This window comes from Serinus canaria, chromosome 25, assembly GCF_022539315.1.
Source record: "Serinus canaria isolate serCan28SL12 chromosome 25, serCan2020, whole genome shotgun sequence".
Classification (NCBI taxonomy): Eukaryota; Metazoa; Chordata; class Aves; order Passeriformes; family Fringillidae; genus Serinus; species Serinus canaria.
Genome location: NC_066338.1, coordinates 9,883,811 through 9,900,245, shown reverse-complemented (window position 1 = coordinate 9,900,245; position 16,435 = coordinate 9,883,811). Strand labels below are relative to the sequence as shown.

Genomic DNA, 16,435 nt, shown 5'->3' with positions numbered 1-16,435 from the left:
AGACTAGATGGAAGAAATGTCTCTTGAACCTACCTGGTTTGTTGGGCTTGTGATGGTTGGTGTCAGCTTTTGACGTAAAAAAACATTTTGGTAACTCTTACACACAGGGAATAATGAGCAAGTGGAAAAACTTAAATGACAGCCTTGGCTCAGAGAGCATTCCTTGTTCCATTCATTTTGCTGGGGTTAATTAGCAGCTCAGCTATTTACTGGGATGGGTGTTCTTCCTGCTGTGGCTGCAGCTGTGCTGCTGTTCCCGCCTTGTGCTGCAGGGACATGCTGTGGCCAGGACTTCTGGGAGATTATTTTCTAGGAGAAGATTTTCTGGAAGATGATTTTCTGGGAGATTACTTTCTCTCTGTTCCTGTCAGAGTCCTACCTCTTCCTCCTCTTCCTACATTCCACTCTTGGTGCAATCAGTGCAGAGAGATGATGTGGGAGAAGAAGAATCCCACTGAGGGATCTTAAAGCCCATCCTGCTTCAGGTTGCTCCAAGTCTTGTCCAGCCTGGCCTTGGAACTTCCAGGGTTGAAGTAGCCACAGCTTCTCTCCGTAACCTGTGCCAGGCCCAACCCTCAGCTTTCTGATCTATAAATTAGGCTCAGGTTGGGTGGGTTGGTGCCATGAATCTCTCCTGTTTTAAAAATGAATTTATGGCAGAATTTTCCGACCCTGCTCAGGATGGTAGAACTGGAAGATGCTTGTTAAGAAGGGTGGGGAGGGGTCTGATGCAGGAGGAGACTCTCCCTTCTCCTCATGCTGCTCTTCTAGCAGCACACGTTTGTTTTTTTGGAGGGACAACCCTCTGACTGGTCCATGTGTTCCATGGATGATGAAGAGACCTGGACCATGCACTCAGCCTGGATGGATTTGCTTCTGCCCATTCTCTTCTTCATCTCCTCAACCATGGTAGGCTTTCGTTTGGTGTCCTGGGTTTGGTTGGGATGACGTTAAATTTATTAAATTAATCAACCAAACCCAAGACAGTTTATAGAATAAAATTCCTGGAATGGTATTTCTAAATATTTATTTTTCTTGCTAGAAGAACTTCATGGAGACATTGCTCCAGTATCAACATATTTTCTTTGATTATTTTTAATTGAAATTCCAGCTCCCCAAGTTATAACAAGCGTTTGAACTTGTTGCTATTGAAAAGGAAGGGGAAATAGTCAAAACACTCCTTAAGACTAAAAAGGAAATAAAAATAATAAAGTCAAAACAATCCCCAAGATTAAAACACAAAATAAATATTGAGAAGACAGGTGGCAGTGCCTTGCCAGGAGAGAATTTTGAGCTTGTTTTACATCTTTAATGAATGGTTTGAAAACCATTTGAGACGAACCTTTTCCCTTTTCTCCTGATATGAAATTTTCAAGAGCTGTAGCCAGAGAGAGAAAAATAAATGCAGCCTTCATTTTCCTCTTTGGTTTGCTAATATAGCTCAGAATATTTGGGTGTTGGCTTCAGGAGGAGGAGGAGGAAAGGAGCTGCCCTTGTTTTGGGTGAGGCAGGATCACCTCCCTTTCTTCTCTCTGTTATTCAGGCTAGTAAAAGTTAATTATTCCTCTGAAATTAGGCGGTCACCTCCTGCTTCCTCAGTCAGGAATGGGAAGAGTCACCCTTGGTAATGCTCTGAATATTTCAGGCTTCTGTCTGAGCTCAGCCCAAGGCCCCACAGAGACAGCCCAGGCTCGAGTCCTCTCTCACCTGGGGCTGCCGCAGAGTCTGACTTTAATGGTCAGGGGAAAGCTCTGGAAATCCTGGGGCTTGCCAGGCCCCCACCCCTGTGAGCTGGGAATGCCTTGCAATGATAGTTCCTGTTTTTCCAGTCCATAAATGCAGAGAAGGTAGGGGAAGAGCAATGGGTCAGGTCAACCGGGTAAGAACCAAACACTGGCTCCAAAGCAGGGCTTCCTCCCTCTCCTCTTCCTCAAGAAGCCATCTTTTTAACAAAACCCAGCAGAAAGGGACCTTGGCACAAAGCCAAGATGAATCATGCTGGGTATGGATTGTAAAGGGATGTCGAGGTCTCCTCACAGACACAAGATCTAGATTTGGAGCTGCAGAGTTTCCTGAACACTTGGCCAAGGCTGAGTGACATCTGGACACCACACTATGAATCCATAATGTTCACACAACTAATGGAAGCTACCTGATGGGAGGGACTCCTATTTCCAAATTCCATTGCAACTGGTGTATGAAGCAAGCTCAGGTGCAGAATTCCCCACTGAGGCAGGCTCCATCCCATCTACTTGGAGCTGATTAAAATTGAAATTGCTGAACTCAGATTCCTTGTTGGAGAGAGGGCATAGGTGGAGGATAAGCATCCACCTCACCCTGCCAGGGTCTGACACGCAGCTGGTCAGAGCTGGATGAAGCATTTTCCACTCTCAACACAGAAATTACATCCCCTGCCGTTCGCCAAAGGTGCTGATTTTCTTCCCCACCTCACCCTTTAATTGTCCCCTTTTTTCAGGTTGCAATTAGAATGTTGCCCTGTGAGAGTGGAGAGATTACTGGGGCTGTGTAGCCTGTAATTCTTCCTGAGCTGGAGACAGGAAGAAATTCCCTGTGATAAAAACGTCTGCAAGTCCGGCGGGGAGGGGCAGGGAGGATTCCTGGGAATTTGCAGGCGCCTGGCATGGGACACCCATGTTTGGGTTAATCCCCCTGCCCGAGGCTGCCTCCAGAGCCAGGATGGATCCCATTGGTGCAGACAGCCTCAAGCTCCATGCATTTCATGCTCAGTTATGCACCTCTGTTTGGCTGGATGAATCATCCTGTGGACATGCCATTTTTCCAAGAAATAAATCTCCAGCAACACTGCTGAGCTCAACATGGGAGACTCCAAAATCAGGGCAAAGTCAATCCCACTTCACTATGGCCAAGAGATCTCAGTGCCTTTTAAGTCACACAGCTCAAATAACACTTTGTCATCACCAAAGCCACTAAAGCCAAGATTTTGTGTCTGAAACATGTCTCTGGTCCCACAGCCCTGATCACCAGACCAATGAGCCCAGAAGGGCAGTGCTGAACTCTTCTTCATTCAACTGCTCTGACTTTAAAGGATCAAACAAATACATTGTTTGGAGCTTGCAACAGGCTGGAAAACAGTAGTACCATGTGGTGCTCAGGATTATTTTGGAGGTTTCTAGAAATCTTTGACATCAATTTTTAATTGATCTATAAAATATCTTACGTGATATGCCATGAGGAGATAAATAAACCACAGTTACCCCCAGTGACACCTGATCCCCACGGTGTCCCAAACTGCCCATAGAGAATCAATCCAAAGGTCTCTTTGGTTCTTATTCTCCCCAGAGTATTTTTTCACCTATTTTATAGCTTCTTTAAATACTATCTACGGAAAAATTGAGAGACAAAAGATGTCCTTTCAAAGCAGTTTATTGAGGACACATTGAGAAGCTGGGAAGTTTGAGCAGTCAATGGGAGCAGCTCCATTTGTCAACATGTCAACATGGACAATTTATGCACCAGTAACTTCCCTTGGCATTCTGGGGGGATGGAAAAGGAAGGGGGGGTGATCTCTTCTAAAAATTAGCACTCCTTGAGCCAGCCACCCCAACATGCAGAAGCAAACAAAAGTATTATGTGTTCATCCACGAGCCAATTCCACACACACAAAAAAAAAAAAAAAAAGCTGATGGCTGTGAAGTAACCAGCAGGTGCTTTTAAAATTGCTTTGTTTCAGATTTAAGCATAAATTTGCAGTGCGGGGTTTTCTTGGACAAAAAAAGATAAGATAAAAATAGAGGGAGTCTGCTCTTTGCAGCATCTCCTGGGAAGGTTAAGCAGTTAAATCCTCACTCTCATTTCTGAAATGGTTTGGGAGGAGCTGGAAGAAAAAGGAGGGCTCTTGGAGGGGGGGAATTATTGTTAATTAATTTGCTTGTTATGGGAAAAGACAGAGGAGGAAGCAGCACAACAAACAAACCCTTAAAGCTGTGATAACCTGAAGTAAGGATTCAGAAATCACACTGTGTTGAGCACCTGCAGGAGAAATTTCTACAGGGGTCTTTAGGCTTGAGGATTCTGAAAACACAGCTCGAGGGGATAAATCTGGGGCTAATAAATGTGGGAATGGGTTTGGTGACAAATGTTGCTACTAAGGGGCAGAGGAATCACCCTGCATCGTGTCGGCACAGGGCTGACGTGTCTGAGTGCCTCTGTCCTATGGGACCACACAGGGGTCTCTGACAACCCCAAAATTCCCTACCACGCCGTTGTTGCACCCCACAACCTCCGGGCTGCTGGACACAACGACGGGGGGCCCCGCCAGCTGCCGGATGACGCAGCCCTGGTTCCCAAAGCTGAGCACTTGTCCAGCCTGGCAGGGCCCCATCCTGGCATTCAGGCCCACACTCCCAGCACTGACCACGGTGCGGGCTGGGTACCCCCCGCTGCGGGAGCTGAACCCCCCGGCTTTGCAGCTGACCCCTCCGGTCTGGCAAAACACCTCTGGGATGCACTGCTTGGCCACGGAGCTGAGGACTCTCTTGGGGTGGATGCCAGCGCTGCGGGAGCTGAACCCGCCGGTCTGGGAGCTGTGGCGCCCGGCCCGCCTGCCCAGGGAGCCGTAGCCACACACGGCCCCGTTGGCCATCATCCCGCAGTCATCAGGGATGTTGTAGCCACTGCTGACCACAGCTGCAACAGAGCCCATGGGAGTCAGTTAGGGAGGAAAACTGGACAATTTCCACAAGGCACGTTGTTTCTTGAGTGACAGAACCAACCAAACCTGATTTCCTCCAGATTTGCCCAATGTGTCTGAGCCCCTGTTCCTTCCTACTCCTTCCCCGGAGCCTCTCATGGATCGTCCCCCTTCCCATGTTGCTGGTGCCTCCCAGGTTCAGTACATATCCCATGGTCCCCAGGACATCTCCCTGTTGCCTCCAAGGGTAGAAAAGGGTCTTGAGTTTGACCTTCTTCCCTCACTCCAAAAGCTGGGGTTTTTTAAATTCAAAGGTATTTGAGATTTCTGGGGCTAAATTTTCCAGAACTGGAAAAGGGAGGCAGAGGGACCTGGGGCAGACAGATAATGTTGCTCCCAAAGGTATCTCTCCTAAAACAAGAAATCTTCATGGCTGAAAATGTGCAGTTACTTACACACGCTCACAGGGTTCCCCACACATATCCTGTGGGGAGAAAAGAGAAACGCACATTACTCACAACTTCCAGCCACAATCCAGACCACTTAGTCCCTTGTTGCAACATGCCTCACTATCCCTAGGACAGGAACTGTTTTTGCTGGCACCCATGTGGCCTTCATAGCCTCCAGGCACCTCTCCAGGTCCAGTTTCTGTGAGCCTGGGGAGATCTTGGAGGTAGAATTCACTTGGGAGCAGGAACTGCCATGGCCTCAGATACACAGGAGGGAAATGTGTCACCAACCTGCTCTCTTCACCCTCCAACAGAGTCTTGTAGGTGGCAATCTCGATGTCCAGGGCCAGCTTGACATTGAGCAGCTCCTGATAGTCCCGCAGCATGCAGGCCAGCTCATCCTTGGCCTTCTGCAGAGCGTTCTGCAACTCAACATGCTTTTCCCGAGCATCTTTGAGGGCACAATCCCCACGCTGCTCAACGTCACAAATGGAGGTTTGCAGGCAGGAGACCTGTCAGGGGAGGACAGCAGGGTAGGCATCTGCAAAACTTCTTATCCTAGTTTTTAGACACTTTGGGTTTGGATCAATCTGCTCTTCCAATTGCAAACAGGGAAAACCCACCAGGGAAATCCCATCCTTCCCCACCCACTTTTCACCTTCCAGCCAGGGCCTAGAGCAGATGTAAAGTCTTCCAAAGATCAGTGCATAACCTTGCCCTGTGTCTGGGCTGTCCTGCTTCTCTGGAAGCATCTCCTACCTGCTTCTTAACACTCTCCAGCTCACACTGCAGCTTCTGGATCATCCGGGTCAGCTCTGAAATCTCACACTTGTTGCTCTGCAGGTCATGGCAGAATTTCCCTCTCTTATCCTGCAGCTCCTGAAACTGGAACCAAGAAATAGGACAATCATCACTTTTGGCCTGTGACATTGCCAGGCACAAACCCAGCTGGCCTCTTACTCACTCTGGTCTGGTAGAAAGCATCAACTTCTTCTTTGCTCTTCTGGGCGATCTCCTGGTACCAGCACTCAACGTTCTTGATGATGCTTTCCATGTCCAGGTCTCGGTTATTGTCCATCTTGACGATGACCGAGGTGTCACAGAGCTGGCGATCGACCTGGGCCCTTTCCTGCAGGGTGGGAAGGGCTTTGTCAGCTCTTCTCACCTCTCAGGCTTTGCAGGGAGGGGTGGGCTGGGACACGGAGTGGCTGAGGGATAGAACAAGTCAAGAAATATCCCTCGGGATGGGTCAGCAGAAAATCCTGCGGCAGGATGAGTTGCTACCTGTGACTGCTGACCTACATGCTGACCTGCAGCAATTCTGTCCACATCAAGGGCAAGGAATTGGAATGACTTAACCCTTGGTATCCTCTCATCTCCTGCTGCCTGAGTGATTTAATGACAGGACTGAGCTGGGAGTTGCTTCAGCTCTAATCAGGCAGCTGCAATCCGGAGGAACGAGATGGACTCATCTTTTCTCCAGGGTAGAGTTAGGACACAGCCAATTCCTACCTGGAGCTGCATGAAGGAAGGGGGAAACACCCTATCTCCAGCATAATCATGTTAATTTTATATCAACCTTGTACTTCCACACTTTTAGTTATTCAGGGCTTTGTATGAGACACATCCCAGAGGAGTTTCAAGCAGTAGAAATTTGGAGCACCTGAAGGATGAGACAGGACCATCAAAGTCCCAGGTTGTACCAGAGGAACTCACCTCCTCAAACACGCATTTCAGCAGCTCCAGCTGCCTCCTTAACAGATCCACCTTCACCTCCAGCTCTTCCTTGTTTAAGAAGATGCAGTCTGCATCCTGCAAGACGAGAGACAGCCCAAACCTAGCTGTAAATGTTGGAGAAACATACAGAGGCAACACCAACAAGACAGAAATGTGTCTCAACAAGATTTCAAGAGAAAAAGGTGTGAGAGGGTGAGTCAGGATATCCTGGTGCCTCCTGAAGGAAAACGAAACCATTCCAACATGACTTACAAGAATTAGTTGATTTATGACTTAGGACGCAGCTACAAACCCACAAATGACTAATGAGTATTTAAACACAATTTTTTAATATTCTTCAAATGATTCCTGCTTTTCTGATGTCCAAGAATAAAGGATGTGGAGAGACAGACAGAAATAACCTGGTGTTCTGGTGTGACCTGTCCTTCTCTGTCCCCCTCCCACACTTCAGGAATGTTTTTGAGGCAACAAAACTGGTGCTGTAGTGCTGATGATGTAAACTTTGAGGAGACATTATTTTTACTTTCTACTTGCCTCTTTTACCAACCCTGTGCCTCTTTTTAAGTCTCCCTCCAATTCATCATAACACTTTTGTGGGTTTTTGTTAATAATTAACTATTTCAGCCAAGTTTTGCCTCAAAAATCCAATACAGGTAAAACTATTCATGTCGATTGAGATTCTCACCTTTTTGAGTGCCACAAATTCATTCTCCACAGTTGTGCGCCTGTTGATTTCCTCTTCATACCTGTTGGAAAAGAAGGAAAAAAGGGCTGAGGAATGAAAAATGCTCAGACACTCAGACATCAACCATCAGGTATAAATTATAATAACTTCAGGTATAAATGACAATAACCACCAGGTAAAAATGACAACTCTCTCTTGCTGAGACTGCCACAAGGCACTGCCAGATCAGTGTCTGGAGACCTACATTAAACCATCTCAAGATCAGAAGCTTCTTCATGAGCAACAACAACATTACCAATGCAAAGAACTTGCCAGTGAGACAGAAGAATGTGGCACTTCCAGAGGGGACATGCCACAAGTCTAGGAGAAGATGCCCAACATGAACCAGAAAAGCAAAACGCCACCAGCTAGAGGAGCTCAGAAGGTCCTTACTTGCACTTGAACTCCTCCACCAGCTGGCTTGTGGCACATTCTTCACTGCCCAATTTCTGCTTTTCACACAGCAAACAGTCCAGGCGCTTCCGCAGGTCACAGATGTAATTCTCGAAGTACAGTTCCAGGTTTTTCCCTTTTTTTGGCAGCACGTATTGCTGCAGGAGGCCCCACTTGGTCTCCAGCACTTTGTTCTGCTGTTCTAGGAATCGAACCTGAAAGCAAAAGATGGCAATTCTTCAAGTAAAGAGGTGAAGGCAGGGACTCAACACCTGTTTAACTGTCTGCTCTTAACCACAGGTGCAGGAATGGGATTTTCAGGAAGTGAGAGATGATATGGCACCATCATCTGAAAGTTATCTGCCCTTATTAAGAGATCTTTATGCCAGAAGTCTGAATTATTTCAAAATCTAGAATTCAGACATGTAAATTATTTAGAAATCTAAATGTCATGTCTACATTATTTAGAAATCAAAGAGTTCCATGTCTACATTATTTAGAAATCCAGGAGCCTGTGTCTAAATCTGCATTTCTTAACAAGTATTAGGAAGAAAATTCCAGCTGGTGCCTCTGATGTATTTTAGGATAAAATCGAGTTCCCAGATAGTGAAACTGCTTTGTCTCTGCCTTTTCTACAGAGGAATCCTTGAGTGACAGATCAGATTTCAACTCTAACCTTCCCATGTCAGGATCAAGGTTAACCACCTTTGCCTTTGGGAAAGTTTTTGGAACTGTCACTATATTTAAAGTCAAAGAGAGGGAATTATTTGAATTATTTAACACAGGACAGAAAGATGAACTGTCAGGGCTGTAACTTCCACCTAAGCTGTGGCAAGAAATCCAATTTGAACTGAGCCTGTCCAAGAGGAAACACCTGCAAGAAATTCCAGTGCAACCATGGCCATGATTCAAAGGTCATGGAATGCCAGAGCAGGGACAGGGCTGAAATGAGCCCCATTAAAAAGATCTCAGTCTGGTTCAACATGCTCTGAAAATTATTGTTAGTTATTAAAAATTCTTACAATTATCTTAAAATTCTCTGTGGAAAGCTGGATCCCTGTGTGGACCCAGCTCAGTGATTCATGGCAGAGCTGGACTGGGGCTTTGGAGGAGGTCGATGGACACGTGGCACAAGATGGGTTTGGGAGGGGTTCGGTCAGGTTTTGTTTTCCTCGAGGGAGACCAATTCTGGAGCAGGTCTGCACTCACCTTGTCGATGAAACAGGCAAACTGTGTGTTGAGGGTCTTGATCTGCTCCTTCTCCTGGCAGCGTATCTCGTGTTCCAGCGGGTCCACCCCAACGCAGAGGGGCTTCAGCAGCCGCTCATCGATGCAGATCCCTTGGATGCCATCAGCCTTGCGCTCGGGGTACCCCCGCACGATGCTGTATCCCCGGGGCCCGCACAGGCCAATCCTTCCTCCTGCAGCGTTCCCGTAGCCCATGCCTCCGAACCCCATCTCCCCAAAGCAGGTGGTGCCGCAGCCCCCATTGACATAGGAGATCCTCCTGCTGCCGCCCAGGTTGCAGACGCTCCTGCTGCTGTAGGCGCCGCAGCGCACCGGCTGGCTGGCGGATGCGGCGTAGCTGCGGCCGCAGATCTCCGAGGCTGAACTGAAGCCTCTTCGTCCCAGGACAGATCTCACCGTCGGTGCCTGCCTGCTCATTGTGGCTTATTTGAAGGTGGAATAGCAAAGTTATGGGGCTGCTCTGGTGCAGGATAGGAACAGGGATCCCACTGCAGAGACGCGGGGATGCTCTCCCTTATATATATTTTGGGAAGCTGGCCTTGATAGGATCAGGACGGTAATTTAAGTACTTAAGGGTTTGGTTTGCCTGGCAGCAATAAATGCTCCTCAAAATGCAAACCAGCCCAGCAAATAGTAACTACTGAGGAAATAAAAAGGAATCCAAAAGTGCTCTGTTTGCAAGTTGCCTTGGAATACATTACGGTTTGAAGTGTTCCCCTAACTTAGTGCTAATTATAGTTTAGGAACATTTTTGAAGAACTCCTTGTGATTTGTTTGCAGTGTGTCGTTTGGGGTTTTGTGTCTCATAGGGCTGTGTGTGATGGGATGTTTTGCGGACTTGCACTTTGTGGGGGTAATTTCACAATTTTGGGTGCGGAAAAGTAACTCAAAGGAAAAATAAAAGAAGAAAGTCAACAGTAGAAAAACAAATGCTGTGGAAGTTGTGTCATAATGGATCATTTCTGTATCTGAAACACCAGTAAATTCACTGAGCTTGAGGTCTGGATTTGTATGCAAGGACTCAAAATATCTCCCAGTTACATGCACAGAATCACAGAATTCTGGGAATTCTGGGAATGTGCAGAAGCCTGTGAATGTGCAGCATTTCACAATGACCTTCCCTGAAACACCAGTGAAGAAGATCAGGTTTCATCCAGGATCTGTGACATATTTCTGTTTGCTCACAGATGTATGTTCTGTGCCATCAGTGACCATTTTTTCTAGAATTATGCTGGAAGTTTGTATTTGTTACAGTTAATTCTTTGGCTTTCACTATTCTGGAGCTTCTCCCAAGGCTGGGTGTCAGCGACCTTTCAGACTTGCCTCCTGGAAGTCTCTATAGGGAACAAAAAAGGAACAATAGTCTGTTCCAGCTTGGTGAGATCCGCCCCATTCATCAAGTGACGGCTGAATTTGGGTGACTTTGCCAGACATGTCCTTGAGACTTGGGGAGACAGCTCCAAGGCAAGGACTCCCTGGGGCTGTGCTCAGGGGAATGGGGGCAATTTGCTCTCCGCAGGGGCTGGGCTTTCTGCACCAACAGAGGAAGTCTTAATGAGTGGATTAGGCTGGACAACAAGGAAGGCTCTGACTCACACTGGGGAGATGAGTCCCTCTCTCTCCTAATCACCAGCCCAAGGAGGTGAAGCAGGAAACCTCTCCAGACCTTCTCCAAACTGGCAGTTGGAAAGTCAAAACAAAAGGGCTCTTTCAGCTCTTCATGGAAGAAGTGTTTGGGAGAAAAAAAGGATACTATAGTTCAAACGACTGAACACCCTCAGTCCTTCCTTTTGAAGGGAGCAATGCTTGGAGGAATCTCCGTATTATGCAATGGGATGGCAGCTGGAGGCACCCAGATTCTATGTTCCCTCATCCTCATTAACCTCTTCCAAAAACATTTTCCAAGAGTCAGTATGACAAAAATTATGCCAAACCTCCTCCAAACATACAACTTTCCAATATCAAGTGGTTGAAAAGAAGATATACATGGAAACTGCGGGATGTGACGGCAGCTCTGGGATCCCCAAAGCCATTAATTGAACCTGTAATTGCAACTTCTGTGAGTTTGAGGGGCTGGTGGTATAAATTAGTTATGTAAACTGCTACTTTTGCTGTATCCAAAAGGGATAATTCCAGATATTTACAACATTCAGATGACACCTTTGTTTGTAGTAGTTCAGGCTTACAGTGTAAACGGGGCTGCCAGCACAGTTGGAAATATCAGATTAAACAAATATGAGAGGCTTCAAAAGCTGCAGTTTGGAACTTCCATGGTCCTTGAAGTTCTAAACAGATTTATCAGAAGCAAAACGCAGATTTGACTCCAAAGAAGAGCAGTTGTTCGGAACCCTGGTTAGGAAACCAGCCTCATCATCAGACTGAAATGCGCCCCATTTCCACTCTGCACCACATTATCCCAGTCGGATGTGTGGGAGACACTTGGAATGCAGCATAGGCTGCAATTAAACATCTGTGAAACAGCTGTGCTGCAGCAGCCCCAGTTCCCAAACTCGTGAGAGCCACTGGGTTCCTGAGAGGGAAGAGATTTTGGGTAAAGTTCCTCAGCATTGAGTAAAATGTGTGTTTGCCAAATTCCTGTTGTTTCTTCTGTATCCCAGTGGGAAGGCAGCTTATTTTAATGTCTTTTAGGTCTTTCCAAGGAATAATAAATGGTGCATAAGACCTCAAGAATAACCAATTTGTTTTTGTGAATATGGATGTGGGAAAGGGAAGAGCACTCTGAAGAAAAAACTGTAGCTTTTTGACTCAAAAAAAAAAAAAAAAGAAAAAAAAGCGGGGAAGAAGTAAGGAAATCAAAAAGGAAAATATTTTGATGAGGGATTGGATGAGTCATTTTGACAACTTGCAATCACTTCCTTTGTCAGCATTTCACTCCCTGAATGTGCTGCCGAAAAGGGAATTCATTAGAGGAACAGTGGCGTTCACTAATTTGTTTGTTGCCTCTGGAGATAAATCTGGATGAGCTCTCAGAAGGTGTTTCATGCGATAGTCTCAAAGGGCTCTGTTATTATCCTTAGTCATTGAGAGCTCCTCACAGTCAGGCAGGACAATGGCAGGAATCTGCCTGTGCCACAACCATTTGATCCATGTAAGACTGGGTCGGAAGATGGATTTTTACAGTTTCTTGGACTGGGCAGATTCTTGTTCAAGTTATTAATGACATGTTGGAGGATTTATTTGATTAGTGCAGTTTAGCCTCTTGTGTCCTAAAGCCCAAGTTATCCAAGGAAATTCAGTCTGGTCATATGTTTTTGCCTCTCATTAACAATCCACATGAGGAGTCAAAGCTGGAATTTTCAAGGGATATTCCTCATAAAACTCATCAAACACTGGACCTGGGTGCACTTTCCTCCTTCCTTCAGCCATCAACCTGGCCACGGATTCTAATTTCCTCTTTGAGACTCCATCTCTGGCTCATGGAAAGAGATCTGGCATCTCCAGACAGTGATTCATCACCTCCCAAAATAGGCAGTGGAGGCAGGTGGGAGGAATCCACCTCTGCAGCTCCTTCCCTCTGTTCTTCCTGGAGACCAGAGGCCGTCTAGACAACCAGACACCGGCCCCGGCGCCTGCTTGGGGAGGTTGAGGGAGGTGAAATGAGTCCCACCCTTTGGGCACTAAATTTCTTCAGCACCTTTGAAGTCCTAATGAGAGCCCCAGCATCCCACGCTCCTGGATCCACTCGTCTCGCGGTGCCACATCGCCCGATCCTGCGACTGGAGGCATCAGAGCTCAGGCTCCCAACAAAGCAAAGGCTTGGTTTGATCTTCCTCCTGTTGTGATCTTCCTCATCTTGTTTTCTTCCTCCCGCAGTGGAAATGAATGTGGGATGTACGGGAATCCTGGGTCAGGATGGTGTCCCACTGCCTGGCACAGCAAAAGTGTTAGAAAAGGTGAGAAAAGCACCTCAGTTGTTAAAAGGTTACAGAAATGTCCCTGTAAATCCACAAGATCCCTGATCCCTTCCAGCTGAAGTGGTTTTCCAGTTGAAGAGATTCCCTGAGCCATCCCAAGGAAAGAACTGCCTGTGGAAAATGGGAAGTGTATTCAGCCACGAGAATATTCGTGCTTTCCTATGCCTAAATAAAGGATTGGATTGGATTGGATTGGATTGGATTGGATTGGATTGGATTGGATTGGATTGGATTGGATTGGATTGGATTGGATTGGATTGGATTGGATTGGATTGGATTGGATTGGATTGGATTGGATTGGATTGGATTGGATTGGATTGGATTGGTACAGCTTTGCTGCAGAATGTCTGATGTTCAGAGAGGCCAGGTTTAAGTTCAACACTTGCCAGCTTAGCTTATCACATCTTGAAATTGTGATAGGGGAGTTTGGAGGCAAAGAAATAACCCTAATTCCATGTCATTGCACTGATTTATTCTCCTCTTGCATAAAAAGTGAGAGGATGGTCTGTTTCCAGTGGGAAAACTTTGGCAATCAGAGCCCTTCTAATGAATATTTATACCTGTTTGATTACTCTTTTTTTGTCAAATCTTTCTTGTGGTTTCTTCATTAATGATTGAGCCTGATGTATTTTGTGCTTCTCATATTTGATAGGGAAATAACTTTGTATCACATGAGACTGTGGGGGGAGAGGAAGCTCTTCCAGTTCTGAATCCTGGTAATTTTGGTGAGGAAAGACCTTTATTCTCAGTTTTGCCTTTGATAAAATGTATCTGCCCAACCTTAGGGTAATTTCTTTGTTGTGCTCTTTCATCAGTCAAATCACAAAACACTTTAATATTTTTTTATTATTATTGATTTTATGTTGATTTATGTTACTCACTTCTGGTTTCTTTTTTAATCTGCTCAACTGTAAAATGAAACAAAAAGATCCCCATCTGATCTTTTTGAAAGCCTGAATCATATTCATAGGACCTCAAAAACAATGTTGAAAAACCAACCAAGCACATTATGAGGCTTTTTACCCCCATAATAACCTCTTCCAGCAGATTTTGAAGAGCTATAAAAAATGTGTTTTGTCATCACATGTCTGTGACAGACATGACATAAAAACACAAAGGCTGACATAATTAATTCTGAATTTTAGAACACTCATTTGAATCCAGGTAGGAGTCAAATTTGGTGCAAATCATCTTAAAAAATCTTAAATTTACACCAGTCAAAGACTAGATCTACATTATTGGATCCCCATTGCCCCAGCCCTGGAAGTCTCCAAGGCCAGGCTGGAAGGGTCTTGGAGCCACCTGGTCCAGTGGAAGTTGTCCCTTTGCATGGCAGGGTGTGGAACTGGATCGGCTTTAAGGTTCCTCCCATCCCAAGCCATTCCAGGATTCCATGACTCTCTCCAGACTGCTCTGCCTCCTCTGTTTAATTAAGACTTCTAATCATTAGACATGTCTTATGCAATTAAGGAGTGGGTATTTCTGTATTTTTGGTAAACAACTAAAAGCAAACAGTAACATGTTGGCTCTCCATTAATTTTACTGGAAAAGGAGCAAAAGGTTTAAAGCCACCCAGGAGAAGTAAGGTTGGTGTAATTTATGTGTGTCCAAGGAGCACCAGTGGAGTAATTAATCTTTGTTGACTGCAGCAGGTGGAATTCGGAACTAAGATTTTCTTTATGTCTTCCCTGCCTGCACATGGATGACCGGTCATTCCCAGGACATCACTGAAATCCTTCCTTCCTTTCCGTGACTCCATGTGTCCCACCACAAAACTCCACTAAGCCTCCTAAATCTGCATCAGAGAGACTTTGATGGCACTTCCCAGAACACTTTAGGGAAAAGATTCTGGATTAAATCTCACTGTTTGGCACAGAGATATCAAAGGTTTAATGAGGAAAAATAAAAGGGAGACAAGAATTGAGCGATAAGAGGATAAGTGTCCCAACAGAACCAACAACCCTTTAAAGAAAGAGTGGAAATCAAAAGGATTTTGGGGTTTTTTAATGTTCCAAGTGTCCCTTTTTGATGTGATCCCAGTGGAGGAGCTTTTCTGATGTGGTTTCCTGATACTCCAGTGTTCTCACACCCAATCTGCCTCTCCCTTGTGTTGAGGTGGAGTTGAGGTTATTTTTAGCACTAAAAGTGGAGCAGGACTTTCATTTTTCTGCTTTAGCCCTTAAATCCTGCTTGTCACCACCCTCACAGCTGAAGTTCGGATCTGGCTGTTCTTGGGACAAGGAGGCCCAGTTGAAATCCTCCCCTCTGGTCCACACATCCCTCATGGCTGAGCAGAGCTACCCATGCTCTTGACAGCCCTGAAGCTCTTCCCTCACCTCCCAAGTGCCCCAGTGTCTGGAAAGGCTGAGCCTCCAGCTCTAGCCCTAAATTCCTCTCTCCTGGCGATGCAGCCAGGAGCACCAGGGGTAAATTTCCTCACTTCGGAGCCAGCCACGCTTCTGGAGGTGAATCCTCCATGAGGGGCACAAATGTCATGGGATGGGGATGCAACACTGCAGGAGGACTTGAATCTTCTGGGCTGTCCAGACCCACATCCCAGGTCAGTCCCAGAGCTGATGGAAATCACTGTTGTGGGAAAACATAACGGGAGTCACTCCTGGGGAGCACACAGCCTTCTTTCTCTTCCTCCTCCTCCTCCTCCTCCTTCTTCGCCTTTCCCTCCAAGCCACAGTGAGATGGTTTAATTTTGAAAGGAAACTTAAAAACCTTTATCTTACTTGCGTACTCCAACAAGGTTCCCAAGGCAGACCCCAGAGGAGAATGAGGTCACAAGGTTATCCATGATGCAACAAGCATTTCTAGCACTTTTCATCCTCCTGGGGCTCTGAAGGATCCCCAAGGACTGAGCGCTGCCCACACATGGCTGTGGTGGAACCCACCTGCTCTTCTCACCCTCCAGCAGAGTCTTGTAGGTTGTAATCTCAATATCCAGAGCCATCTTGGCATTCCAAAGCTCCTGGGAATCCTGCAGCATCCATGCCAGCTCATCCTTGGCCTTCTGGAGCTCATTGTGCCTCCTCCAGGCATCTCTGAGAGCATGACCCCCGTACTGCTCAATGTCACCAGGTGATGTTTGCACACACAACCCTTTCTGGGGGGACATGAGACATCCTGCCTTTTTGTGTCTTCTTTCTCATCATTCCCACCTCTAAAAGAAAAAAATCCTGCTTATTTTAAGAGTCTTAAACTTGGGGAGTATAGGGGCTATTTTTAGGAAAGCCAAACATTTCCAAAATCAATAATCAATTATAAAATA

General features: G+C 46.1%; 1 protein-coding gene across 1 annotated transcript; it reads right to left on the bottom strand.

Annotated features, from left to right (window-relative positions):
- Nucleotides 1–3,389: 3,389 nt before the first annotated feature.
- LOC103823903 (keratin, type II cytoskeletal 4-like) lies at nt 3,390–9,737 on the bottom strand. The gene is made up of 9 exons (XM_018924157.3): nt 9,185–9,737; nt 7,976–8,190; nt 7,544–7,604; nt 6,838–6,933; nt 6,086–6,250; nt 5,881–6,006; nt 5,413–5,633; nt 5,128–5,156; nt 3,390–4,668 (listed from the first exon to the last, which is right to left on the bottom strand). The coding sequence occupies exons 1-9, from the start codon at nt 9,638–9,640 to the stop codon at nt 4,193–4,195; spliced, it is 1,845 nt and encodes a 614-aa protein (XP_018779702.2). The 5' UTR covers nt 9,641–9,737; the 3' UTR covers nt 3,390–4,192.
- Between the last annotated feature and the right edge of the window lie 6,698 nt (nt 9,738–16,435).

Coding starts and splice junctions, on each gene's coding strand:
- LOC103823903 (XM_018924157.3), bottom strand. CDS start 9,640: ATGAGCAGGCAGGCACCGACGGTGAGATCTGTCCTGGGACGAAGAGGC. Junction 7,605..7,975: donor GTGGAGGAGTTCAAGTGCAA/GTAAGGACCTTC, acceptor CTTTTCCAACAG/GTATGAAGAGGAAATCAACA. Junction 5,634..5,880: donor TGGAGAGTGTTAAGAAGCAG/GTAGGAGATGCT, acceptor CTCCCCTGACAG/GTCTCCTGCCTGCAAACCTC.